The sequence below is a fragment of the Biomphalaria glabrata genome, chromosome 9 (genome assembly GCF_947242115.1).
Source record: "Biomphalaria glabrata chromosome 9, xgBioGlab47.1, whole genome shotgun sequence".
Classification (NCBI taxonomy): domain Eukaryota; kingdom Metazoa; phylum Mollusca; class Gastropoda; family Planorbidae; genus Biomphalaria; species Biomphalaria glabrata.
Genome location: NC_074719.1, coordinates 38,960,278 through 38,973,098, shown reverse-complemented (window position 1 = coordinate 38,973,098; position 12,821 = coordinate 38,960,278). Strand labels below are relative to the sequence as shown.

The 12,821-nt window shown below is 36.1% G+C and overlaps 1 protein-coding gene across 2 annotated transcripts; it reads left to right on the top strand.

Annotated features, from left to right (window-relative positions):
- The first annotated feature begins 2,410 nt into the window (after positions 1–2,410).
- On the top strand, positions 2,411–12,383 carry LOC106080060 (ubiquitin-related modifier 1-like). Of its 2 annotated transcripts, none has more exons than XM_056041159.1 (5): positions 2,411–2,558; positions 9,480–9,550; positions 10,730–10,811; positions 11,903–11,951; positions 12,158–12,383. In XM_056041159.1, exons 1-5 carry the CDS (start codon positions 2,530–2,532, stop codon positions 12,224–12,226), a joined length of 300 nt encoding a protein of 99 aa, XP_055897134.1. In that variant the 5' UTR covers positions 2,411–2,529; the 3' UTR covers positions 12,227–12,383. The 2 variants fall into 2 exon arrangements, with proteins under 2 accessions (XP_055897134.1, XP_055897133.1); XM_056041158.1 differs by lacking the exon at positions 2,411–2,558 and adding an exon at positions 8,423–8,531.
- Positions 12,384–12,821: the final 438 nt, after the last annotated feature.

The window sequence follows — 12,821 nt, the reverse complement described above, 5'->3', positions numbered from 1 at the left end:
ATATATGTTAAACAGGCAAAATAGAAAAAAACAAAGTTTATCTAAGGGAAAGAACTGCACAACAGCTATATCTCTCAATAATTTAGAACTTGTTTCCCTTATTCGGTATCGAACAGAATAACCAATTACCAATAATTAAATCACTGATTAGTTAATGTTTAATTGATTCGTGTTTTGTTAGGTGTAATAAATAATTGTTTCGTTTCAACTTGATCCGACAATGGACAAAACCCTACATATTTAACTATATCTGTAAATACTGGAGGATTAATTTCCCTTGTTAGTATCAAACAAAATAATTAATTACCAATAATTAATTGACTAAATGGTTTATTTTTTGTATGATTCATGTATTGTATGCGCCAATGAATGTGCAAAGTCTTAACTTGATTCGAGAATTGGTGTGGGAGAAATAGCATGTACAAGCTTTTTACCAGATAGATAGTCGGTAAGACAGACATACAGAGTTGATATAAGCTTTGTAATAACAAGCCAAATAGAAAAAAGGGGGTAACTCCACATTTACAGCTATATGCTTTCAATACTTTAATATTTATTTCCCTTTTCGATATCTAACAAAATTTATTAATTACCACTATGTCTCTCTGTGGTAATTAACATCTCAAGACGTTAGCACCAACTGGTTATTTTTTTTTTATTAATTCATGTTTCATTAGGGACAATGAATAATTGTGCAAAGTTTCAAATTGATCCGAGAATGGGGAGTGGGAGAAAGAACGCGTTCAAAATGTGTACCAGACAGACAGGGTGAGTTGATATAAGCTTTGTAAAAACGTTGTGATTTGGTAGGCCTACTAAAAAAATATCGGTGGTAGTTGGCCTCCTTCAGTCGTAGAACGACTCTGGTTCATCTTGCACACTTCCTCATGTGGCTGTGGAGCCCTATTTTGGAGAGACAATCCCGTCCACAAATTTCGCAGGTTAAGGTGGTCTTTGCTTCGGTGGTAGAGGAGCTGGCCATTTTTCGTATTGTACGTTTTTCTTCCTGAGCTGACACCCATGTTCTTTCACTGTCCATAGCTTTCTTGGTCACTGTCTCTTTCCATCTGGTGCGGTCTAGAGCTATGTCTTCCCAATGGTCAGTATTGATGTTCACTGGTTTTAGGTCCCGTTTTATTACATCTATGTAACGGAGGTGGGGGCGACCAGTTTTTCTTGAGCCAGTCGCGAGTTGTCCATAGAGGATGACTTTCGGGATGCGATTGTCCTCCATCTGGCAAACATGTCCAAGCCAGCGCAAGCGGCTTTGTCTGAGGGCTGTAAAGATGCTGGGAATACCTGTTCGCGCATGGATCTCAGTATTGCACACTTTTTTCTTTCCATGTGCTTTTCAAGATCCTACGGAGACATTGCAAATGGAATGAGTTTAGTTTTATCTCTTGATTTGCGTAGGTGGTCCATGATTCACTGCCATAGAGTAGTGTACTCATAACGTATGCCTTGTAGACTTCCATTTTGGTCACTGTAGTGAGATTCTGGTTTTCCCAAACTCTTGGCCTGAGTCTAGCGAAGGTCGAGGCAGCCTTGCCTATTTTAGGCCTATCTCCTCTTCTAGAGACAGGTCATCTTGAATTTGTGAATCCCAGATAGCAGAATTCATTTTAAAAATATCGACAAGTCTCAAATTCGATTTCCGGGATTTTAGGACAACCTTGAGTCTACCCAGCTCTATTGGGTACCTGGCACGTTTGGGACATAAAGGCTCAATGTAATTTTGTCCCTATTAGTTGTTGCGGTGACGGTGGTTTTAAATAAGATAACCTAAAGAAAACATGGGAGGCACGGGTGGCTGAGCGGCAAAGCTCTTGGCTTCCAATCCAGGTTCAAATCCTGGTGTAGACTGTAAAATAATGCACTTTTACTTCTTGAATTTTGCCTTGGATATTTGCTAACATTCTTTTGTTGTTTGGGGATCTCGGGGCAGAGCTGTAAAGCACCTGTCTTCTGGAACGAGGGGTCCTGGTGAAGAATGGGATTTTTAATATTATGAATTTTAAGGGCAACCTTAAGTCCACCGATCTCTAATTACTACCTGACATTAGTTGGGAAAAGAAAAGCGGTTGGTCGTTGTGATGGCCACATGACACTCTCATAACAATCTGCCTTAGAAACATGTGACTTTTATATCATATGCCCTATAGATCGCAAGGTTATATATTAAGGGTGTAACTGTAATTGTATCAATAAGTTTGGATCAGTCTAGTATTTTATAAAGATCAATGACTGGACTGGATTAATAAATCTGTGCGATTAGAAATATTTTACAAATCTTATCAACTCACTCTGTCTATCTGGTAGAAAGCGTGCACACGTTATTTCTCCTCACCCATTCTCGGATCAAGTAAGGTGTCTGGGTATTTTAAGTATTTTAAAACCTAGATTCTGTGTTTACAAGAACTTGTTTCAATTTCAATGTTTACATTTTTTATTTTATTTTTGCACATGTCAGACACAGATTAGTGAAACAAATTGAAATAAAGCTACATTATTTTTAATGTGTACAATTCAATGGCACTTTCATTAACTCTCGAATTCAGGTAGACTTATCATAAATAGAAGATCTAGTCTCTAGATTACTCTAGAATACTCTAACTCTAGCTAGGCTTGAGAGCAGCTACTTCAATCAAGTAATAGAGATCTAGTAATAGAGACTAGTCAGTACTCTATAGTCTATAGTATAATACTAAATATTAATAGTACTATTACTAACTACTAGTCTAGACAAGACAGTCACAGTCTACTCTAGACTCTTACTTTACTTAAATTACTAGTCTTAGACTTAGAGTTGAGTGAGACTTAGATCTACTTAGAAGTTAGAGGACTTAGAGTAGACTAGAAATACCATTACTAGAATCTAGATTTAGATCTAGTCATATAAACATAGACTGAGACATAATTATAATTTTAATTATAATAGACTACTAAGTCACTACTAACTAAAAGTTAGTAAAAGTAACTAGATCTAGGCTAGTACTATATGGCTCCTTTTGTCTCGAAAGGCAATGGATGCGCCCAAGTGAGTCACTGGCTTTGGCTTAATCTTGAGACGGGGCAGAATCTGGTGTGGCTAATCAAGCCAATTCTAGAACGGCAGACTTTGCCACAATTCGTACATGTGTATGCCTCTGATTTAGGGCTAGCAGACAGGGCAGCTTTCTTTTTTTCCCTCTTGATTAAAGCCGCTTCAATTCTTTTGTTTTCAGCAAGGGTTGTCCCAGCACGCACAGTCTGTCTCCATGCACTCCGGTCTTTGGCTATGTTTTCCCACATACTTTCACTGATGCCTGAGGCTCTCATGTCTCGCTTGCAGACATCTCTATATGTTAGTCTTGGGCGGCCCTTTGGTCTGACTCCTTCCACAAGCTCAGCATATAAGATATCTTTCGGGATTCTACCATCTGGCATGCGGGTGACATGTCCGAGCCAGCGTAATCTTCTTTGTGTCAGGAGAGCATACATGCTGTTCATATTGGCCAATCTCAAAACTTCCTGATTGGAGACATGGTCCCTCCAAGAGATGCCCATTATGCGTCTCAGGCAGCGCAAGTGGAAACTATTCAATCTGTGCTCTTGGTACATGTATGTTGACCAGCTTTCACTGCCATAAAGGAGAGTGCTCACAACACAGGCGTTGTAGACTAGGATTTTGGTCGCTGTGGTCAATTTACCATTTTCCCAGACGCGCTTGGAGAGTTTTGCCAATGCTGTGGTAGCTTTTCCTATCCTTTTTGTCAGCTCGATGTCTAAGTCTAGGTTACTGACAATTGTTGAACCCAAGTAGGTAAATTCCTGCACCACTGAAAGGGTGTGGTTCCCAATTTGTATTATAGGTATTTCTGCGACGTCTTGTGCCAGGATTTCGGTCTTGGAGAGACTTATAGTAAGGCTAAACTCTTGACAAGCAGCTGCTAAGGCGTTCACTAGCTTCTGTAGACCTCCTTGTGAGTGAGATATGAGTGCCGCGTCATCTGCAAACAGCAGCTCCCTTATCAAGATACAACGCCTTTTCGTTTTGGCTTTAAGACGTGCCAGGTTAAAGAGCCTTCCATCGGATCTGCTATGGATGTATATTCCGTCTTCCAGGGATTTAAAAGCACTGGATAGTATGACTGAGAAGAAGATGCCAAATAGTGTAGGGGCCAGTACACATCCTTGTTTTACACCGCTCTTAATGGAGAATGGCCTGGAGGAAGAACTTTCAAACTGAACGGTGCCCTGCATATTTTCGTGAAAAGCTGACAGTAGTTTTCTTAACTTATTTAGGCAGCCGATTCTCTCTAGTACAGCAAACAGACCGCTTCTGCTAACAAGGTCAAAGGCCTTGGTCAAATCAATAAAAGCTATGAAGAGGGGCTGCTTTTGTTCTCTGCTCTTCTCCTGTAGCTGCCGCAGAGAGAAAATCATATCTGTTGTAGATCTACCTGCCCTATAGCCACACTGCGACTCTGGATAAACACGATCTGCCAGGATCTGTAATCGCTTTAGTAATACTCTAGCAAAAGCCTTTCCGACTATGCTAAGCAGTGAGATGCCTCTGTAATTGTTACAATCAGAGCGGTCGCCTTTATTTTTATAAATTGTAACAATGTTGGAGTCTTTCAATTCCTGGGGGACCATTCCTTGTTCCCAGCACAAGCTTAGCAGTTCATGGAGTGGTTTGATTAGGGCATGTTTTCCAGCCTGAATTACTTCAGCAGGAATGCCATCTCCTCCGGGTGTTTTCCCATGTGCAAGCATGTCAATGGCAATGCTCAGCTCCTTTACTGAGGGCGTTTCGTCTAATTCCGTCAAAACTGGAAGTGATGGGAAGTTGGAAACAGCATTTGGTGAGATGGTGTTTTCAATCTGGTAGAGTTCTGCATAGTGTTCTACCCATCGTTCCATTTGCAGCGCACGATCGCTGATGATTGAGCCATCTTTTGACTTGAGCGGAGCACACTTGCTGGTGTGAGGTCCAAAGGCTTTTCTCATGCCCTCATATAGTCCTCTTATGTTACCACAGTCGGCACAAGATTGAATATCTTCGCATAGCTCCTGCCAGTATTTGTTAGGAGGCGCGGTGGCTGAGCGGTAAAGCGCTTGGCTTCTGAACCGGGGACCGGGGTTCGAATCCTGGTGAAGACTGGGATTTTTAATTTCGGGATCTTCGGGCGCCTCTGAGTCCACCCAGCTCTAATGGGTACCTGACATTAGTTAGGGAAAAGTAAAGGCGGTTGGTCGTTGTGCTGGCCACATGACACCCTTGTTAACTGTAGGCCACAGAAACAGATGACCTTTACATCATCTGCCCTATAGACCACAAGGTCTGAAAGGGAAACTTTAGGCTAGTACTACTCTAGTCTAGAATAGTCTAAGTAAGATCATGTAAGATGAGACGCACAGTCTATAGTATAACTATTATCTATAACCACTGACTAGTCCACTACTGGCACTACTCAAGACCCAGTCTTCTGGTGACTACTGACTAGATACTTGAACGAGGGTCTATACTCGACTCTATAGTCACTAGTCTATCATGATTGATAATTAAGTATCATTAATTTGACCAAAATCACTATGATTCATACTGATTTATAAATAATATAACTGATTCTATGATTTTGATTCTACACTTGACTACACTCAGTAATACTCAGTATTGAGCATAGACTACACTCACTACAGTATCTAGATTCTAGTCAATCTTAGATTTTGTTTTCTAGATCTACTCTAGATTCTAGATCTAATATTCTAATATCTAGATTTAATTTAGACTAATCACTCTTGTTAACTCAAGTGACTAGATCATGGCTAGGCTAGTCTACTATAGATGATCTAATTAGGTTTTTTGACAAAACATTCAAAATAAAATATATATAACAACAGAAACTAACTAGTTATGTAGAGCTTGGTGAGAGGTTTACAATGATACCAAATTATCTTTCTATGTTATATAGGAGCAAATTTATGCCGTTTCATATGTAGAAAAATGGACTATAGAAAATGTCCAAAAAACTGTGATAAAAAAAAATGAATTTTCATCTTTATCTCATCATAACTTTATAACTCTCCACTAGGTTGATCAAAGATTTAGTAAGCCATTAAACAATGCATAAATCATTTATACTTCATATTATCAACGAGAATCGCTAATGTCTGGCGCTACATGTCGCTTCATCATGGAGTGACTTCATTTAACACAGTGATTCCCAAAGTGGTCTATATAGACCCCCAGGGGTCTATGAAGACTTCCAAGGGGTCTACGAAAGTTTAAAAGGGAATTGGGGGTCTATGAGATGTGCAAGGGGGTCTATGATAAAGAATCTCAATTTAGCATGTCGTGACTTTAATTTTGACAATGGGAATCTTTTCATACACACATTTATGATTTGTACCTTAGGAAATCCTTAAAATTTTTATCATCCTGATTGAATGAAAAGTTGTTTTATTTAATTTAATAACTAGATTTAAAGAGTGTAGTTTTGTCTAGTTATAAAATTAACAAACAGAAATGTAGACTGTACAGCGTTAAGTATTTGAAATTGAACTTCATTACTTCCTTGTCAAACAAGCGAGTGTTAATGTGCCATTTTTTATGATGCCATGAAACCAATTAAGCTGGAGGATCATTTGAGATGATGCCACCCTGATAAAAAAAAAGATAAAGGTTTGCAAAACGTTCAAACACTCAAAGATAAAATGTATAAAACAACCACAAAAATCTCTCTTTGACCTGACATTGAGAAGATGATGATTAGTGAACGTTTTACTATATCTCTTTACTTATAGTAAAATACTGAAAACCTCACACGATAGGCAAATTATTTATTTTAACAGCCGTTGAAGAAATTGTAAAAACTCTTACACAAACTTATATCATTAAAAGAATTTTATGTTTGGGTTCTGTGGCCGGTGTCTTGTTTTGGGCCTCTTGATGAAGAGTGCAATTTTGAAGACATGGTTGGCATTCTCTGGTGACACTCCAAAAGGGCAAAAGTCAATGGTCCCAATTTTGAGCTTCTGGAACATATGTTTTCTCATTATGATGTGTACGGTTCTGATGTGAAAAATTATAGGTGGTCCTATCGGAATAGATAATAAAAGATGTCATCGAATGAGAGCTTGTCCATTTCTCGATTTTACAATTGACTATTGGTTTCTTCATTTCTTCCGGATAGAGTGCGATGTTGAAGTGTGTATTTGTTTTCTCACATTTGGCAAGTGTGTCAGCCTTCTATTTCCTTCTATTTCAACATTGGAGAACAGCATTCTTGCTGTTGTTGTTGAGCTTTACAATGTGACCCAATATGTTTTGTACAAAATCTTTTGTATGTTCCTTCAGATTATGTGGATAATTACATCCTAGCCCAAACCTCCCGACTGGAGATGCGAGCAGGCAAGGTGACTACCGAACGTCATTTCAGACATCATGAGTTGTTTTACTCAGGAGGAATCAGAGTTTGTCAAGCTTTGAAGGAGTCTTTTTATATCGGCCATGAAAAAAACAACTGTTTAGTGAACTTGGCTGATTCGCTAGCATGGTAGCTGTTAGCTCCAGTGCTCCTATTTCTTCACTGTGGTTGTCATAGAGCTCATTAGTTATAATGAACTTAATTTTTAAATTATTTTTTCTCCATTGGGCCATTAAATGAGTATTCCAGCTCCTCCGTTTGTGGTGGATTTCTGAGAACCATCCATGCAAACTCTGACCCATTGGTTGTTAGGGCAATGGATTTATAGAAGAGCTCACTAAATTCTTGAGCTCTGTTGGAATGTAGTCAAATATTTCTTTCTTCTAATGTAAGTCTTTGCAAACGACATATTTCTGCAAACAACATATTTCTCTATACAGCTGGCTGAGTCAACCTTGTCTGGTAATGAGTTTTTTTTCAAATTATTATGGCTTAAGAAATCCATGAAAAACTGCTCCAAGTGAAAACTTTACTGTGATGTTTAAGGCACATAAATATTTAATGTTTTAAAGAACTACTTCATAAAACAGCAAATCCCTATAAGAAAAATTATCTCCGTAGCAACGGATGGTGAGCTTGCAAGACTTTAAAAACAAAAATTTTCCAATGTGTTTAGTGATTGTATGCTATACGTATTCACTGTTCTATAATGGGTTTTAATTTGTGCCAGTTAATAGAGTTATTAAGAAAAAGTTCAACTTAAAATGTAGTTTTAATTATGTGTAATTTGAAATTGATGAATTTTCAAAAATTCAATATAACTTAAGCAGGGGGTCTACGGAAAACCAGAAAACATGGCAAGGGGTCTACGAGACAAAAAAGTTTGGGAACCACTGATTTAACATCATCAGGATGAGCCCAAACTTGCCTTAATAAGCTGATTTCCTTTTATATTTTGTGTACCTAAGTATAGAAAAAAAAGATTTCTAACACTACTCTATTATAATAGAAAAATTGATTTTAATACTATAGTCATAGATTGTTATGGTAGTTATAATTTTTCCCATTTCGAAAAATGCCTAATTTGGCATCATTTATAACTAATAACAGCATGTTAGGGTAAGTTTTTTTTAATTTTGGAGGACAAAATTTCTTTAAAAAAATAATGAAATAACAAACTTTAAGCATAAATCTAGGTCTAAATACAATTTAAAAAATACCAAGCTTGCTTAAAAATGATAGTAAATGCAAATTCATTCTTACCAATGACTTTACTGTAAATTTTCTAAATAAAAATGACTTTCATTTGTTGACAATGTGGTATCATTCAAAAGCTTAGGAATCCTCCTTTAAGATTTTCACAAGGGTTTTTTAAAAAGAAAGCAAATGTAAAAACAACTTTGCAATCAATCAACTAACACCATGGGTTTGGAAGTCTAGCCATGCTGTTTCAAAACTATATAGCAGTTAGTCTAGCAGTTTATAGGTCAGTAGAGTAAGGATGTCAAAGTACCTAATCTAATGATAGTATTGATAATTACTTTCTATTTTTATATTATTATAGGTAAAACTACTGATCGAAAGCCACTTCTTAAGAATGTTACGCAAGTGGCAGCGCATCAATGTCTATCCCTAAGGTCATCTGGTCACAAGGTTACTAGTCGCAGGTAGCATAGTGGTATCGGTAGTATAATGTAATAGTTTGTGGTTAGGGTTAGTAGAGCGCTCGCGTGCAGTTGAGGTCACATTAGTATGTCATCATGCGTGTGGATAGACAGCTGCCAAATAATTGACCTGAAAAGATAGGGGCCTATGATCAGAAGTTTTACCTAGATTTCAATAGATGTCCATCCTATAGCAAGCGATTTGTAGACCAGATTGTATCAATGCCTGGGAAGATTTTGAAACATAGTCCGTCCCCTATCTATAGTCAACATTACTAACTCAAAGTGACTTTATGGACATGGGACTTTATTGCTTCATCTTTAATGGACACTCTTAATATACATTAAAATACATATTTGAAAAAAAAAATGTTTACATTTGTTTACTTCTATTTCTTTTAAGTGGTGGTGCAGAGTTGCTTTGTGGAAATGTAAAAAAGCACAATATTACTCTACCCAAGCAAGATGAAAAATGTGAGTTACTGTTATTGATGTATACATTTTTTTACCAGATTACATCCACCAAATTTGTGATTGTCATTTAGAGTTGAGATTCTTGAAACTAGGTCAATGGACACAGTCTTTCTATCAAAAAGCTTGATCACACAGGTTATCTTTGTACTAGTTCTTGCATTTTAGTTCTGCTGCACAATAGTTAGTTATCGCCTTGTATCAACACAGTGCATGGGCTTATTGTTCTCAGATCTTAGAAGGTTGAGGGTCAGTAAACCAAACTTCAGTTTAAGAAAACTAATCAAGGAGATGATTTGCATGGTGACATACTGGTACATGAATTAGCACAACAGCAGGATTTATGACCATGGGTTTTGCAAGAGATGATTTGAGCCCCTCAAGCCCTCACTCATATGGAGTTTGATGATTATGAAAAGCAGATAGTCTGTCCAACATTTATCATAATAGAATTTCAAGCTAATATTTAAGTCCTTGAAATAATTACCAGGTTTGTCAGGACTGAGTTCTGGTTAGCCTGGGTCTCCTGTTAACTGTAGAGGAGAAAGGGGGGCAATTCAGGTTGTTGACTTCATAACTGTTATTGTTTTGGATTGTTTTTACTTTGTGAGATGTTTTTTTGAATGGAATGTAACTCATAATAAAGCAGTGTGATTTTGTTCATAGTCCAAGACAGTTGGACCTTTGGTTATAGATAGAGTTGAAGTGTAGACTCTAATTATTTTCTGTGTAGTCATTATTCAGTCTTTGGGATATTGAGCTGTTATATTTTAATTGATACTGGATATTTCAATTGTCTGAGCCTGTAGTATATTACAGCGTATGTAATAAACATGTTATTTATCTGTGAATTGGCATTCTGAATCTTTAATCTGTCATTATATGTTTGTTATGGTATTGCCCAGGACTTGGGTACATTTAGTAATTAGCATTGAAGTACACATATGTATATTAGAGAAGAAAGGGAGTCTTGACAAGGTTGTTTGTTTTGTTTTTTTCGGTTAATTAAGACAAATATAATTTAAAATGGAATGTCTATCAATGTTTTAAAAAAGTCACAAAATAAAGGATTACTATGTCATAGCTAATAGTGAATGTGTGTTCAACTCACAATCAGCATTTTTTTTTTTTTTTTTTTTAATTTTTGTTTGAATAATTGAATAATTTTTTTTTTCACATCAGGGCTAATAAAAGATCTCTTGATATGGATTCAGAAAAATATAATCAAAGAGAGACCAGAACTTTTTTTACAAGGAAATACAGTGTATGTAGATAAATGATCTATTCTATCTAACCTACGGTACTTTAACTATAACCTTAGTAATTGTGGAAGCGCTGTGGCAAAGTGGTAAAGCACTGACTTCCAAACAAGGGGGTCCCTGGTGAAGACTGGAATTTTCAATTTCGGGATCTTTTGGGCACCAATGATTCTACCCAGCTCTAAAGAAAATAAATGAAATTGACCTTAAAATACTTTTATTAGAAACCCGTGGATTTAGTATTTACATTAATTAATGGGATTTTTGATGTTTGTCTTTTTTTTTTACGCATTCAAAAGTAGCTTCATTTTTCTACTTAAAATATGAGCAACATTGTAGCTAGCTTCACCACTGACTCATTTTCTTGTCTCTTTTTGGTAAATATTCTCATCAATCCTTTGATCTCTCGACATAGTTTAACCTATTTATGTCTCGAATCAAGAATGCTGCTGTGGTTATTTCATGATTCCGCTTATATTGTAGCTTTTTTTTTTTTTTTTTTTTTTTGTAAACAACCACACTTTCTTTGTAAAACAAACATGATGGCTTAATATAATGTTCCACACAAAAAAAATATGGTTCATTCACTTTTCCTGGTAGATTCTACATTCAGAGTCCTACTTCATAAACAAATGTTAAAGGTCATGGTACCAATCCATCAGAGAAAAAGTTGGGGCTCTGACATAGGTATAGATAAATTTTTCCTTTTTCTGGAAGTGGAGGATTTTCTACACTTTGTGCAGATGTTTGGTGACTTTGCTGAATGATAATTCAAAGTTTCTGTCTTATGCAATTAATCAAATGCAGTTCACAAAATAAGAAAGATAACATTGTCAGAAAAATGGAATTTCTGTGGATGAGTCACTTTCAGTACCATGGGTACCAAAAATGTTCAGTACTATTACTTAGCATTAGTTGTGTGAAAATCAGCCAGTCATACATATGTTTCATGTTCAAACTCATGGTACATAACTGTAGATAGTTTAAAATGTATTTAGCTCACTAGGAATACTATCATGTAGGTAAACATTTGTGCTATAATTTTATTTATACTGAACTGTAAAATTTTCCCTAAAATTAAAATGTACTTTTTCAGGCGACCTGGTATCCTGGTTTTAATAAATGATGCAGATTGGGAGCTTATGGTAGGCATTATTTTGTCCATTAAGGCAGTAATTCTGAGTAGGTCATGTGTTAATGCTTTCCTTCAAATTATCTGTAAATGTTTTTTTTTCAACTGGTGTGCTATATATATATATATATATAAATTCACAGGCAAAATTTAGAATTTTAGATCCATGCTGAGCATAAAATGTTTGTACAAATTGTAAATGTTTTTTTTTTTACTTAGGGAGAATTAGACTATGAACTAGAAGACAATGACAGAATAATATTTATTTCTACACTTCATGGAGGCTGACAAATCATTATGTTTTGAGAAACTGGTGTAGATTGAAATGCTTGCATCCATGGCAAGAATTTGTTAATGATAAGGGACTTCACTGTCAAACAACCCTAACTGTTAATGAAAGTGTCTTGTAATTATGAAATGTAAATAAATTATGTGTAAACATAAAGTATTTCGTTTTTAGTTTAACATGTGTGACAAAAGGGTCAAGATTACTTAGAAACATTGCCTCCTTTAGTGTAAACAGGAAATTTAACTTCAACATCACTACCTGGTATGGCTATTTGAATATTATTTAAAAAATACTAAATGCTGCTAGCAATGTCATTAGTATCAAACAAATCCCAATAGGACAACTATTCAGAAAAACAGTAAGAAGTCAATATGATTTTAACATATAAAACGGCCATTAGGTAACAATTTTAACATATTACCATGACAGATCACAAAAGCAGACACAGGAACTCCTTGTTTTGTTATTATGTAATGCACGAAGAAAAAAGGATAAATTTCCTCAAGGATAATAAAGTTATTATTTATGAACTAATCCATCTCTAAAAGTTAATCCCTGTAAGTTTTACAGGATATAATCTTAAATTGGAATTTC

Bases quoted from the DNA above. Each gene is read 5' to 3' on its own strand.
- LOC106080060 (XM_056041158.1), top strand. From the start codon at position 8,488: ATGCCTAATTTGGCATCATTTATAACTAATAACAGCATGTTAGG. The intron at 8,532-9,479 runs GTAAGTTTTTTT...ATTTCTTTTAAG, and splicing joins ACTAATAACAGCATGTTAGG to TGGTGGTGCAGAGTTGCTTT. The intron at 11,952-12,157 runs GTAGGCATTATT...TTTTTTACTTAG, and splicing joins ATGCAGATTGGGAGCTTATG to GGAGAATTAGACTATGAACT.